The sequence below is a fragment of the Capsella rubella genome, unplaced genomic scaffold (assembly GCF_000375325.1).
Source record: "Capsella rubella cultivar Monte Gargano unplaced genomic scaffold, Caprub1_0 scaffold_6, whole genome shotgun sequence".
Taxonomy (NCBI): domain Eukaryota; kingdom Viridiplantae; phylum Streptophyta; class Magnoliopsida; order Brassicales; family Brassicaceae; genus Capsella; species Capsella rubella.
In genome coordinates this window covers 6,468,416-6,482,707 of record NW_006238918.1, presented here as the reverse complement: position 1 = coordinate 6,482,707, position 14,292 = coordinate 6,468,416, and the positions used below count along the sequence as shown (strand labels likewise).

General features: G+C 33.4%; 4 protein-coding genes across 4 annotated transcripts; 1 reads left to right on the top strand and 3 right to left on the bottom strand.

The window, feature by feature from the left end:
* The first annotated feature begins 1,350 nt into the window (after nucleotides 1-1,350).
* Nucleotides 1,351-1,933, top strand: LOC111830241 (defensin-like protein 49). Its single transcript, XM_023781919.1, has 2 exons — nucleotides 1,351-1,485; nucleotides 1,634-1,933. The coding sequence occupies exons 1-2, from the start codon at nucleotides 1,401-1,403 to the stop codon at nucleotides 1,798-1,800; spliced, it is 252 nt and encodes an 83-aa protein (XP_023637687.1). The 5' UTR covers nucleotides 1,351-1,400; the 3' UTR covers nucleotides 1,801-1,933.
* Nucleotides 1,934-1,973: 40 nt separating this feature from the next.
* On the bottom strand, nucleotides 1,974-4,199 carry LOC17883655 (3-dehydrosphinganine reductase TSC10B). Its single transcript, XM_006288139.2, has 3 exons — nucleotides 3,657-4,199; nucleotides 3,113-3,260; nucleotides 1,974-2,426 (listed from the first exon to the last, which is right to left on the bottom strand). Exons 1-3 carry the CDS (start codon nucleotides 4,185-4,187, stop codon nucleotides 2,122-2,124), a joined length of 984 nt encoding a protein of 327 aa, XP_006288201.1. The 5' UTR covers nucleotides 4,188-4,199; the 3' UTR covers nucleotides 1,974-2,121.
* A 1,101-nt stretch (nucleotides 4,200-5,300) lies between these two features.
* On the bottom strand, nucleotides 5,301-6,196 carry LOC17884379 (signal transducer and activator of transcription C). Its single transcript, XM_006288781.2, has 2 exons — nucleotides 5,954-6,196; nucleotides 5,301-5,855 (listed from the first exon to the last, which is right to left on the bottom strand). Exons 1-2 carry the CDS (start codon nucleotides 6,089-6,091, stop codon nucleotides 5,535-5,537), a joined length of 459 nt encoding a protein of 152 aa, XP_006288843.1. The 5' UTR covers nucleotides 6,092-6,196; the 3' UTR covers nucleotides 5,301-5,534.
* A 1,195-nt stretch (nucleotides 6,197-7,391) lies between these two features.
* LOC17883419 (NEDD8-activating enzyme E1 catalytic subunit) lies at nucleotides 7,392-10,200 on the bottom strand. The gene is made up of 9 exons (XM_006287680.2): nucleotides 9,978-10,200; nucleotides 9,713-9,876; nucleotides 9,326-9,528; nucleotides 8,994-9,226; nucleotides 8,837-8,899; nucleotides 8,702-8,758; nucleotides 8,429-8,550; nucleotides 8,182-8,299; nucleotides 7,392-7,875 (listed from the first exon to the last, which is right to left on the bottom strand). The coding sequence occupies exons 1-9, from the start codon at nucleotides 10,071-10,073 to the stop codon at nucleotides 7,588-7,590; spliced, it is 1,344 nt and encodes a 447-aa protein (XP_006287742.1). The 5' UTR covers nucleotides 10,074-10,200; the 3' UTR covers nucleotides 7,392-7,587.
* Nucleotides 10,201-14,292: the final 4,092 nt, after the last annotated feature.

Below are 14,292 nucleotides of genomic sequence, written 5' to 3'. Positions count from 1 at the left end.
AAAAAAAACTCAAAATTAAAATTTTAGATACCTTACCTTAAAAACGTTTTTTGATAAATAATCTATATTAACATTTTTGAAGTACCTTTTGTGTTCTACCCTTTTATTTTATAATATTTTCATAATTAAACTCTTGTTATTTGATTAAATATTAAAACTTTAAGATAAATTTTGTAATTAAATCATAATAAAATTGCAAAATTAGAAATCACTATTTATTACATTTATTAAAATTTCCTAAAATCTCTCCCTAATAAATCAGATATTTTTCCAACATCTTTATATGATTTTATTTGCTTTTAAATTTATATTATGCATAATAAAAATATAAATTTTTCTTTGCATATGTTGCAATTTGAATTTTTTTAAACGGATGTATATTACTCAGACGATACAAAAAATGGATGTTCTAAAGTATTATTGATAATTGTGTATCACGGGTCATGTGATGGAGCGGGTTATAATTTACATAATTATGATTATATATATTTTTACGAGTTGTCCACTATATTATAACTCACAAAAATTTTAAATATGAAATTATACTATGTAAAGGAAAAATATTATGTCAATATCATTTCATTATTTTAATATTAGACTTATTTTAATTAATTTGATCAAATTACGATTATATATTAATATTATCATATAATATTCTATGGGTTAAATTATATAATTAACAATCAAAATATAGTAGTACACGCTTATATACCAAACAAAATTAATAAAAAAATACATTTTAGAATATCGTCCCGCGGTGTACCGCGGGTCAAAATCTAGTTATATTTAAAATCTATAAACTAAACAAATTACCATTCAAGATTTTGTAATACTAAAATCTATACCAAAAATCAAAAACTAAAAAAATCAAAAACCAAAAACCAAAAACCAAAAACTAAAAACTAAAAACCATTTAGAAACTGCAAAACATTTGATTTGATTTGCAAGCTAAATCATATAATTGAGGAGGAAAAAGAAACCCTTTGATCATAAATTATAATCTTTATAATCCTAAAAAAACTTATAGAAATCTGAGGTAGTATCTTAACTTTACTTAACCACTTAGGATGTTTTATAGGATGACAAAAAAAAAAAAAAAGGCGTTCTATAGATCATATATGTACATTATTATACATATCTTTAATAAATTTACATAAATTAAATATCTGTTTTTATTAAATAGTCAACATATATAGTCAAAATACATACAGATAAAAGTCAAAAGTTCTTATTACCAAAAAAAAAAGAGTCAAAAGTTCTTTACCAAAATCAGATAAATAGGGTAATAGAGATTTCCCCCATACCAGAGTCATATATAAATAAATGGAGTCTTTCTCTATGATCTAAAAATAACATAAATCTTTTCAACTAACTTTATACAAAAAAAAAAAACTATCATCATGGGTATCGCAAAAACTTCGGTGATTTTCTTTCACTTGGTCATATTAGCAGTTTCCTTATCCGACCATACCGTTACTGCTTCAGGTATATTTTAATTTTTGCAGTTGTTAATATGCCAATTAGCATTTAGCATTGATCGATTTTGAAAGCAATAACTAAACATATAGAACTGATAATGATCATATGCAATGATAATTTATTCTTATATATATATATCTGTGTTTATGTGTAGGTGCACAGATGAACAAAATATCATATGATCATTGCATCACAATGTGTGTGGAGTACAAATACGGATCGCGGGAATGTTTCGTGGACTGTACAATACAGGGATATCGGATGGGATCTTGTGTCAACCAAAAACCCCAAGATCCTATTCAATGTTGTTGCTATAACTAAGAAAATCTCATTCTCTTATTTTAGTCCCCCAATGCTAAGAGCTTTCACTCTTTTCTAGCATTGGACTTATGTAACAAATTATTATCATATTCTACCAATAAAATGCAATAATATAATATTACTTTAAACAAAATTTAATTAAAATGCTATTGGTTGTGAACATCTTAAAATAATATTTTTAGTCAACGTTGGTTATTCAATTAGAGTTAATGTTGGTTTTCAATTGCAAACACAGAAGTCAAAGTGGAACTAGTAACTACAAAACATGAACCTGTTCACTGTACAAAAGTCTGACTCATTTACATTTTTCATGGCTCTAAGCTAACTCCTTATTCCTTTTTTTGTTGTGCTCCACTTTTCTATGGTTTTGTACCATTGCGATTGGACAACCAAGCTAACGAGTCTAGTTAGACCACCGAACATAACTTCAATGAACGCAACCCAAAACGATCCCTGAGGGGACATGCCGGCGCTTGCAATAGATAGTAAGAAGCCAATATAATGGCATGTCACTGTGAATTTGCCTGCTTTGATACCATCAAGACATATCTTTGCCACTTCCTTTGTTTTCATTGAACCAGAAGATGCCGCTATGATGGAAGTAAGCTCCGGTCTCTTCTTCTGTTCTGAGAGAGCCAAAACAAGAAAAAGCAAATAATCTTTCAAAATGAATGTGAATTTTTATATGAACCAAATAACTCATAGCAGTGATCAATTGTTCATTCTAGTAGTTTCACATGATATATAGTTACCAAGATACAAGATCGGACAAAGAAGAGCAAGAATATAACCTTGTAAGGAGAAAAACAAAGAGCATTTTCTTAAAGTTTGTCAATGCTTACAGAATAAATGCATTCCTTTCTAAATAATTTCACAGATTCAAAATCTAAGCAGAAAATTACCTATTTTTTCAAGTATCACGGTATGCTATCTGGTAACTAATGCAACATTTTGTCAGTTTCTCACAGACAGTAGCTCCGTGTAGATGAAAAAGTATTCTTGTTAGCTTTCACCAGATGGTACAAGACTACAAGATTACAGTAACACAGTAGATACTAATGTCTGTTGTAACGCAGGACCATATATACTCAGTTATGTAGTATGTCTACAACTCTTAGTGATTTTTTTTACTAAATTGGAACTGCAACTAATCTGGAAGTCAACTGAGTCATCTATCAGTATAATGAGACGCCTGAATGACAATCCATGACCCTAGCTTAAGTTTTCATGCGGTATACTTCTTTATTAAACTCTACATGTCCATGATGTCTAAATGATCCTTAAAAAGTTAAAAGATTCTGGACTGTCTTACCCTCTTCATACCCGGGTGTATCTGTGTCAGGAGGAAACAAGAGAGTCACATGAATGTCATCAGAAATAACTTCTTGCTGCAATGCTTGCGCTAAACCCTGTAGCCCAAACTTGCTCGCTGAATATGCAGTGTAACCGTAGATACCTGCCTGAAAAGGTGAAAAACATGATACATCACAAATTTTATCCGAGAAAATGCATCTCTCAACTTCCACAAGTGCTTGCGTTTTTCAAAAATTCAATTCAACAATCACCAAACTGTTACTACAAATTCTTGGAACAAAAGCTGAACAATCCTGACTAGAGCATCGAGTCTAACTTAAACGCACAATTCTCAAGCTAGCTAAAGCAAACTATCTTTTCCATTCTTGAAATGACCAGAATCAGTAGAAACTTGCCTTGATAGCAAAAACTATGAAAAGGATTTCACATGACTAATCAAGAGTGCTAGTTAAAACGTTCTCTAGTGATCTGAAACTGATGGATAAATCTCTAAATGCCTTCATCTAACTAGGAGACTATGAATCGACAGTAGAGAGGCGAACCTGGCCGGCTTGAGAGGAAACGAGAGAAATGGAAGCAGGACCACGACCTTCCCTAGCTTTCATGGCAGGCAAAGCCGCCATAATCACATTGAAGCTCCCAACCAGATTGACATCAATCATGAACTTAACCTCCTCGTGACTCTGTTTCTCAAGCTCCTTACCAATAAACACACCTTGGTTAACAATTAACACATCGATCGGCCCCGATTCATCAACCGCCTTGGAAACGGCGTCGAAATCGCGAACGTCGGCAGAGAATGTGGCGACCCCGACGCAGGTGGCTAGCTGGATGGATCGTCTGGCCTCGTCGAGCTTTTCGGTTGAGCGGGCGAGGATAGAGACTCGAGCTCCCTCGGCGACGGCGCGGTGAGCGAGAGCGAGACCGATGCCGCTTGATCCACCGGTGATGAAGACATGGCGAGATTTGATAGGGATCTTGACGGATCTTGGGCGAACGATCAAAGCTAAGATGATGAGAAGAGAGACGAGGAAGATGATGAAGAAGAGGAAGAGAGTGGAAATTGCCGCCATTGACCAAACTCTTCACTTCACACTATTATTACTCATCGAAAGATGATTAGGAATCACATAACAAACAAATTAAAATTAACTAATGTGTGTTTTAAATAAAATTAAAAACTCTCAATTATGACCGAAATATTTTAATATTTCTGTATTACACTGTTACGTAACGAAAATAAATTTACTTGTATTATTTCCACCGCCAAACTATAACTTAAATTATGAATTAAAAAATGAATATTGCAATAAACAACAAAAATGTTGTAAAGGAATCTTCAATCGATACTATTTGTATTTTTTCTAATTTTTTTTTGTCCCAAAGGGTTGGTTGTTGTTAAATTACATGTATCTTAGGAAATCTAATAAAAAAATATATTTTTAATACCATCCTTAAATCAATTTTATTCATTTTTAACTATATTTCTCTCAAGTTTGAGTATGTAGACTAGTTATTTCGTTGTAATTGTAAAGAAAGAAAACTCACGTTGGTGCTCTCATGTGTTTGTTAGTTGATGTATATAAAGTAACTTATTGATCTTGCGTTAGAAGTTTGATTAATCTTTTACATAAACTATGTTTATCACACTGTCTATGAGTGAGCTAACTATATAAATTTTTTTATGTATTTGTAATTTTTTGTTTTGTTTTTCTTTGGATTTATTTAAGAAGAAAGGGATTCATGTGATATATATATTGTGAAAAAAAACAAGTGGTTTTTATGGAAAGCTTCATCATCATATAATTTTGCTCTAAATAGAAATAAAGAATGAGGGAGACCTTTTTACTTTTAATAATGGCAAAGAAAGATGGGCATGTGAGTGGCAGCAGGGAGGGACACAACACACAAGGTGTGTGAGCTTGTGACAATCTTTTGGACCTCGTAGTAGATCTGACTTTCTTCTCTCTTTCTCTTTCTTTTTTATATATATGATTCAGACAGTGTGGCAAACTCGTCTGTGATGTCCCTTAAGAGATATTGATTGATTGGAGAGAGACATGGAACATTTGCTCATTCCCACATGGTGCTTGTCTTTACACATTCCTCTCTCTATATCAATCTTGTGTTGTAATCACATTCTTTAAAAATTTTAATCCCATCCTTAAAAAAGAAGAAGATTACAATTGGAGAATATAAGTCAGTCAATCTCTAAAATGATGACAAGAAAAGAGTTACATATCATACATATGTGATTAAAACAAAAAAAAAACCAAGAACGAACTTGGAACATATATATCTCCAAGACCTTCCTTATACAAACCCCCTTTTTATTATTCCCTGATTTACAAACAAATAAATCTTATGCATCTAACTATAAGAATATTGATCACACTGAACCATGAATCTTTTAGAATTAATCAAGTGTAGATAGATGATGCATCTCTGTAGGCTCTTCTTGGGATAGAAGCATGGACACTATTGTTCATGTTGCTCTTGTTGTTGTGAGTGGTGAGAGTACTTCTTGAGTTCTCCTGATTCTGCTGCTGATACTCTTGTCTGTTTTGTTGAAGAGAGTGTTGTTGCTTGGCGTTGAAGGAACTATACCTACCTTGCTTCTGATGATGATGAGGTCTTCTTCTTGGCTGAGAAGATTTAGGGATGAACACACCAGTCCCTTTGCTCTGTTCTTGATGGTACATATATGGAGCAGCCGTTTGGTAGCCTCCTCTGAACATACCCTGTTCCCACACAAAAATTCAAGAAACACAGTTAGAGAGGGAGAGAGAAGCATATATAGAGAGAGAAGCATAAATTTGTGTGGACCAGAATAACATACCTGAAATGAGAGAGATGGGGAGGAGGAGGAAAGAGAAACAGAGTTTAGCTGTTCATCTTCATCCATGATGAGAAGAGAGATCTGTTTGCTTATGTCTGCAAAGAAGACATCATCATCAAGCTCTAACTCCATAGCCATGTATCTTAGCTTCCAAGAGTCTCAAGACTTTGTTGTTCCTGTAGAGAAACAAAAGTCTTTTATGTTATTTATGTTTTTGGTTTGCTTCAAGTGGAGTTCGAGGTAATGTTGAAAGAGTCAAATAAATAGGCAAGACAGAGTTGGCATTTAGAGAGAAAGAGAGAAGAGCATGTGGGTGGGAGAGTGGGTCCAAAGAAGAGAAAGAGGTTATTATTTTAACATTGTAAATCTAATCTGGCTAAGTCCCCACTCAAACACATCAACATGAAGGACAGAAGGAGGTTGTGCATTGATGTTATCCAGTTGTTTTACATTTAAAAAAAAAAAAAGATAGAATCAAACTTCATACACAAGTTGTGAAACACAACCCATATCCACTATGTTTCTAATTACCTTTAACATAAACTTTGATAGCTTTAAGAACTAAACCAATCAATAATACTCATTTAGTTACACTAACTTATTGTTGGTTTACATTACTTATGAGGATATTTGGCAAAAAAAAGACACACTTATCTTTTGATAGGGTCTAAGGAAATCTTTGTTATGGCTATAAGATCCTAGAACAGCCACATCCGAAGACAGACAGTCTGTGGTGGGCATTTGAGGAAAAGACAATGATCAATTTGGATTTCGGAGAGAGAAAGAGAGAGAAAATCTTAACTTACTTGATATGATATGGTTTGGGGATAGTGTTTTGAGTGAAGTAGGGTCACACACCAATCCTACTTGATAGTTTCGTAAAAAACGATTTACCAAATGAAGCTTCTTGGTCTATGTTTTAGCTTGATGGTCTATGTTTTTATACTTAAAACACAATTGTGTATTGTATAAAAAAAAATATGATGGTTATTCATTTTGTTAGTCTTCGATAATTTAATTTGCATGTTTCGAACTCTTGACCTTTCAAAGATGAAAGAGGTCGTAGAAACAACCTTATCTCCACACCCATACTACGTTTCAAAAGAGTAGCTTAAAGTCTCTTAAGATCATATGAAAAGAAAGGTGCAAGCACGTATAGCCACAAACGGATGAAGATAAAATGAAAAGATAAGTTTGAACCAAAAGAAATTATACAACAAGTGTAAGCGATGAAATGCACCAAGGGGCACGCAAACTATTGTCTTGTCTTTGCGAGTGACGTTTGTACTCTTAACGGCTGGTTAAAATCAAACATTTCTGTCAATGTTAAATTCGAATATTCAACACCAAGTAAGAATCTTGAATTCATGATCACTCAAGACACAAGATCAACTTTTTTTAAGGCTCTAAACTTTTTCTTGTCATGGAAGGTCACATCTTCGAGGTTAAGAACAATCATATAAACCCATCTGTTTGGAATAGCTTTTCTTTCATCGCGCAGTAAAATTCTGCTATCACAGATATAAACGACAAACAAACAAAAAATAAGGACCAAAAATACGAACCAGACAAGTCAACTGAATTATCTCTTAATAGGGATCTAAGCTGTTATCAAAGAGTTTTTCTATCGGGTTTTATGCTCCAATGGCTGTATCCATGTCTGCAACACCATCAGCTCCTTTGAAAAGAACCCTTAGCTTTGTTGAGAACGACTGTTTTTGTTCGTTCAGGAGAGATGTCCCAGACACATGGATAGTATCCTTCTGGACTCTTCCCATGAGGTCATAGAGCGGCTTGCTTAGGTTTCCTCTGAGCATTTCTTCAAGAACAGGAGGTGCCTGCATGTAGAGATTGCCGTTGCCGTGTATAACACTTGCTTTGGACAATAGAAGCTTTGGATGTTCTTCAAGCATCTCAATGAACTAGGAGGTAAAAAACATGAAGAAATAGTAAAGAATTGAGACACCGCATTTAAATGGACAAACAACCCGCATTCTTTAAAACAAGTAAGTTAAGATATACGTAGCTAAAAGGTCAGAAAATCCTGCAAAAGGCGAAAAGACTAAAGAAAATATCATCCAAGCATCTACGCAGGGGTGAAAGTAAATGCATCAATGGGAGATAGCAGAAGAGAAATAATTTAGCATGAATTACGCAGTAAATGGGTAAGAAAATCAAGAATAATCGGTATTACAAAGAAGATGAGATGATAAAGCGAGGGGACGGACCTTTGATAAAGTGACTGAGGTGTCCAGCTCAATAAGAATGCCCGGACCACATACAAGACAGTCATTGACCCTCGGGAAATCTGTCACTTTAGTGTAAAGACCCTCTCCGCCGTTATACCTTGTGAAAATGAAAAAATTGCTTGAGGATAAAATTCAATTCTTTGCAAATTCCTATGTTTAACTTGAAGTAGAAAAGATGTACTCTGAACATTAGCAAGTAAGGCAGAAAGGAAGAAATAAACCGTACGCCAGATAATTTGTAAGTGTTTTGCTGCATCCAGACACAATCTTCAAGGTTTCAAGCGCACAAGCTGATGATATAATTGCGTTGGTGGAAGCAATCGCCGGTATTATGTTTTTAACCACACCCTATACGATAAAACAATAATCCTCTCATAAGTTCTTCATGAATTCTAATAGCATATGGATTTAAGTATGGTAAAACAGTTACATATTTTAGTTCATAACTGGAAGATTTTAGAAAGTGAAGAGACATAAAAAAATGAGAATGGTTACATACTTGAGTGAGAGAGTATGTGACACCCGGAATTCCAAAAAGCTCAGCTCTCCTGATAGCCTGTGAAGAGAATGGAAAACTTGAGATTATCCCTTCAAATTAAAACCCAAAACATAACTAAGCAAAAGAATGACCAACCTCATCATAGACCCACTGCATATGTTCTGGCACATCAGGGTCAAAGGATTTTCCTTTATGAACCTACAGGAAGAATCAACTACACCATGACTAAACCAAATACATACTCGCATGGAAAGAAGAGTCTCTTTCAGAGAGCTACACAATAGAAACATACCTCATCCCACTTAATTAGATGAGCATATTCAATGCAATGAGCTGCATTCCTAGGGGTTTCTGCAAGAGTGCAGAGAGGAAACTTCACTTGAGGTGGGAAAAGCCAAATTGTGCACTCAAAACAGGGTGTAACTCCAGGCATTATAACTCTAGCATGACCCTTGAAACCTTCAGTTCCCCCATCTACCATCGGCTTGATTGTTTGACTTTTCGGAGTATCATCATCATTATACTCTGCATTTCACAAGCAAATGAACAGATAGAGAACTTAAAAAGCCGAGAGATAAAAAGAATTGTCTGGTTTGACTGTTTCACGTTTAAGACTTTCCATACCAAGAAACCCACAAGCTACCCCGTTGATATATTTCCGAGCTTCGATTGAATCAAGACCGAGGGCAATGATATTAAAATCGTTATAAAACTCAATCTCCTTATCTTCTATACGTGAAAAATGCGGCACAATCTCCACCCCGCTCACTCTCTCCATGACACGCTTTGCTGCCACCTCTGCCTTAGGCTTTCCCACGTCTTCAAGTCTATTACAAGACACCAACATTATCAACCAAACAATCGTGCAACTATCAATTCCCCAGAGAAACAAAGCTAACAAGTTCACAAATCTTACTGAGAACACCAGACACAAGGAACATATGGTCAAGCAAATTTCAATTGTGAGGGTTTCTAGTGGTAATCCAAAAGAGACAAAGAAGGAGAAATTGCCTGAACAGAAACTGACGATTGAGATTAGTAACCTCGATACGGTCCATATCAATCACATCGAGATTACGAAAACCCGAAAGAGCCAAGTCCTTGAGCAGCTCACAACCCAATCCACCCGCACCAACTACCAAGATTTTCACATATTCCCTTATGTCATCCCTCAGCTGTATACCAACAAAAAAAAAAGCTCAGATAACGCACAAAATCGATTGAAAAAACAAAATTACAGAACAACTGATGAAGCGATTGAGAAAAAGGCGTTTACGTCGGGTCCGGGAGAGAAGCCGGGGTCAACTAGATTCCCATGACGGAGAAGAAGCTTGTCGAGGTCTCTAGACTTACTAACATCGACAGCATCCATTGAAACCGAAGAGATAGAGAGAGAGAGAGAGAGAGAGAGAGAGAAAATGGCGATTCACGGAGATTGATCACGGAGGAGAGAAGCTCGAAGACTCAAAAGCCGACACACTGCCACACAGCTCCGAGACATGTCCTTTTCTTTGAACCGACCCTTATAGTTATTGGGTCAATAATGGGCTCGGCCCAAAAATATATAATATTTGGAAAAAGCACATATTTTATCTAGATCTTCATTAATTAATCCCTTGGTTTAATTTGGACATTTAAAAGACATTTTTGCCAGTTTAGCAAATCTAGCTTACTAGATTTTTGTTTGTGGATAATTTTGACTACTTTAAAGCTTTTTAACATTATCTTAGCCAGTTTTCCATTTATGTATATTGTCTTAGTTATTTGTCCAAAATTGGTTAGAATCATTTTTACAAATTAATTGATATTTTTACCACCAGCGGATTCATTAACCCTGTTACCCACTTACTAATCTCCCAAAATTTATTTTGCCTAAATAAATAATCTCATAGACGCCACGCCAAGAAGAAAAAGAAAGACATAAATGATACATTCATACATATCAAGATAGAATTTGTTTTTGGTTCTTTATAAGTTATAAAATTCGTTGGTGTGTTAGTGGCTCTAGGCATTGTCAAACATGTAAGAGATCAAATATATATATCTCAAGTGGGCTAAAGCAAGTTTTAAAGGGTAAAACGATTCAAAATATTGAACTTTCACATGGATAAAGAGTTGTACTTACTAATAGTGTACAGGTCAAGCCTGCTGAATAACATCTCGCAACTCCATAGGATCTCTGTTTTCATGAAGAGCAAATTAGATACATTAGCATAAGAAGATCATAAACGCAAAAAAAAAAGTTGATCAAAAAAAATAAGAACCTGTTTGGTAGTCAAAGCGCTAGTGCGATTAAGATCATGTTCCATGGATGAAAGCGAGCTTTCTTGATTGGCAGCTCGTTGCTCGTCTTCAACCTCCATAGTCCATACCTTCCAACAGAGATGAGGTGATAAAAAAGACCTGAATGGTATGTGTTTTCAGGAGCGGGTGACTAAATGCCGGTTGATATAGTCAATCACATCTCTGTCAAGGCTCTCTTCGGACAAAAAGAAAGACAAAATTACAATCAAACTATATTCATATTTGCGTAGATGCATGTAGATACAAACAAAAAACACAAAAAAGAGAAGTAAAGAAAACTGAAATTTCCGGCTCTACGATAAAAACAGCCTTAGGGCAAAAAATATATAAAAAAATTGGGGCTTTTTAATTAATATATTTAAATTATTTTTTACTTTTATATTACATATTTATTTACATTTTAGGGTATATTTTCACACTAAAATAAAGTATATGGGTCTTAATATATTTTTTCATTTTATTATCTTCGTTCACTCATTAAATCGCATCATTCTTAGTGTCTTTTGCATCTTTTGTATACTTACATATCTTTGCATATGTTTTGTTTTATGCATCTTCGTTCACTCATCTTTTGTTTTACATATGTTTTGCATATGTTTTGCATATGTTTTACATATGTTTTGCATATATTCTGCATATATTCTGCATACTAAAGTTTCACGTAGTAAATTCACGTACTCCTAGATGGGTGACACATCGACCCAAAACAAAGATCACAATCAGTAAGTATGTCTTCATTTTCCTATGATTTCACACCAGAAAATAGAACAATGACACAGAAAAAAAAGTGAAGGGTGTAAGTTAAAAGAATCGCAAGTCAACTCAAAAATTTGACATGTACCAAACCTGGCTCCAAGGCTAGGTTCTGGTCTCAGAAATCTGAAAATCTCTCTAAAATCCAAAAGTAAAGTGTTCATTTTTTCGTAAACGTTTTCGTAATGTGTTCACCACCCGGTTAGGCTTAAACTTAGTAACCCAATAATAATACAGACGAACTTTAATGAGGATGTTTTTTTTTGTTTTGGTAGTGAAATCAATAGTTATATAAACTTGTTCATATATAGTGTGTGGCATTTACCAATCACTTGATTTTTATTTTTTACTCCTTCGATTACACACAAGCATCCATTTGGATTTTGACCTTAATTGGACAAATAAAACCGTAACAAATATTTGGGATATGAAGTCTGATCCCTGAATTGTAGAACGGTTGGATTAGTTAGAAAAATCACGTTTTATTTAGATAAATTGGCTATATTTTATCCTTTTTACTCATACCAAAAAAAATCTATATAAGCTGTTTTGTTTATTTCATAAGACCTTGTAATAGATTAAGTAAAATATATCTTATTAGTATTGGATTATATTGACTATACATCTAAGATTTTGATTACTTTTAATCAAAAATCTCCAATTAAATTATATTAATTAGTTCTAAAATGGTATTTTTTTATCATTTAGAGCAAAACTCTAATTTAAATTATCTTAATTACTGTCTAAAAGTTCCTAAGGAAAATGAGATATATTTTTCGTAAAATATTACCGAGAAGAGCAGCTTAAGGATAATGAGATATCTTTTTCGTAAAATATTAAGTTTTATATAATTTAGATAAAAATTTAGAAAATATGACACCTCACAAAGTTTTCCAAGGCTTTTATAGTATTTTTTGGTAAACTCCAAGGCTTTTTATAGTTTACCACCAAGAATTATAAAGATGTAACTAATAGACGGTGTGCGTGCGTGCGCTCGAATCTATTATATTGTATATATATATATATATATATTTTGTCATCAACTCGAATCTATTATATATGGAAACACGTTTTCCATAAAATTTACACTATCCGGTTAGGCCTAAACATAGTAACATGTAACCCAATGATACAGACAAACCTTAACGAGGATGTTGTTGTTTGTAGTGGAATCACCAGTTAGCTTTAAACTTTCGATCTCTTTTCAGTTAGGATTGTATTTAGTGGATTATATAAACTTGTGCATAATGTGTGGCATTACCAATCACTTCATATTGCTTTTTTATATTTATATTTTCCATTTTTAAACATACATTTATCATTTATTTAACTTCGTTCATTCATTAATTTATATTATTTTTATGATATTGTGCATGTTTTGCATACATCCATATGTCTTGCATACATTATGCATACTAGAGTTTCTTTCAGTTATATAAAGAATTTGTGAGCTAAAACAAAATCATGCATATCACTCGACCGACACTACCAAGTTAGTAAATCGAGTGACCAACCAAAACGGAGAGAATGAAGAATGTCATTCGAGATTCACTATCGAGTAAGACGATGAAGGGACAAGGAAGAATGAAGAAAAACATGCACGTCATTCGACCATATTGATCGAGTGAAGGATCGAGTAAGGAGATCAAGTAACGATCCGTAATCAACATGTCACTCGAGGCACACACAATGTTTCAATACGGTTGCGCTTATTTGATGATTATGATATAGTTTACATCATAGTTGAAATTTTATATTGTTTACTTTTATAATAGTTTTTAATGATGATATATTCAAATGATATTTATTTACAATATGAAATATATTTAATTATATAGTTCAAATATTTATAGTAAATTAGTTAAATAAATGAGTTTTGTTTAATCAAACAAACCTACACATAATTAAATTAATAGTTAGGAATCTACAAATAATCTGATAAAAACATTGTTTATTTATTTAATTAACCTAAATGAGTAATAGAGCAGACTAGATTTACTAGTTAACACATTAAGCCATTTGAAACACTATTTCAATGAAATAATTTATTTTACAAAAATTTAATCCTACGACTAATTATGCATTTAACAGTACGATTAACCGATTGTTTTAATATGGTTACGGTTAATAATGGTTACCGTTAATAAATGTAATTGATTAATTTGTATGGTTACAAGTTGTATCTTTTTTATACGGTTACGGTCGAGAAAGGGTTCGGTTATGATTAAAAATATAGTTACGATTAAGTTTTAGTCATGTGACGGTCACATGTCTTTTGACTGTGTGAAAGGTCAAACCAATGTGTTAAGATATGCATAAAATTTGGTCTATAGTGTAGTGGTGAAAAATGATGTACTATATCCCTAGAGTTCGATTCCTTCATCTCACCTTCTTTGTCTCCTTTGCATCTCTCCAGTATCAGAAGTGCCAACTAATCACATAATCTCCTAATTATATATCTTACTGTTCTTAAATTATTTTATTTTGACCAATTTAAAGATTTGTTTTTATATTAGTTAAACAAATTTCCAAAT

Coding starts and splice junctions, on each gene's coding strand:
- LOC17883655 (XM_006288139.2), bottom strand. CDS start 4,187: ATGGCGGCAATTTCCACTCTCTTCCTCTTCTTCATCATCTTCCTCGTC. Junction 3,261..3,656: donor TTTCCTCTCAAGCCGGCCAG/GTTCGCCTCTCT, acceptor TCACCTTTTCAG/GCAGGTATCTACGGTTACAC. Junction 2,427..3,112: donor TACACCCGGGTATGAAGAGG/GTAAGACAGTCC, acceptor TGGCTCTCTCAG/AACAGAAGAAGAGACCGGAG.
- LOC111830241 (XM_023781919.1), top strand. CDS start 1,401: ATGGGTATCGCAAAAACTTCGGTGATTTTCTTTCACTTGGTCATATTA. Junction 1,486..1,633: donor CCATACCGTTACTGCTTCAG/GTATATTTTAAT, acceptor GTTTATGTGTAG/GTGCACAGATGAACAAAATA.
- LOC17884379 (XM_006288781.2), bottom strand. CDS start 6,091: ATGGCTATGGAGTTAGAGCTTGATGATGATGTCTTCTTTGCAGACATA. Junction 5,856..5,953: donor CCCCATCTCTCTCATTTCAG/GTATGTTATTCT, acceptor GTGTGGGAACAG/GGTATGTTCAGAGGAGGCTA.
- LOC17883419 (XM_006287680.2), bottom strand. CDS start 10,073: ATGGATGCTGTCGATGTTAGTAAGTCTAGAGACCTCGACAAGCTTCTT. Junction 8,759..8,836: donor TGCAGTGGGTCTATGATGAG/GTTGGTCATTCT, acceptor TTCTCTTCACAG/GCTATCAGGAGAGCTGAGCT. Junction 8,300..8,428: donor ACACTTACAAATTATCTGGC/GTACGGTTTATT, acceptor CATTTTCACAAG/GTATAACGGCGGAGAGGGTC.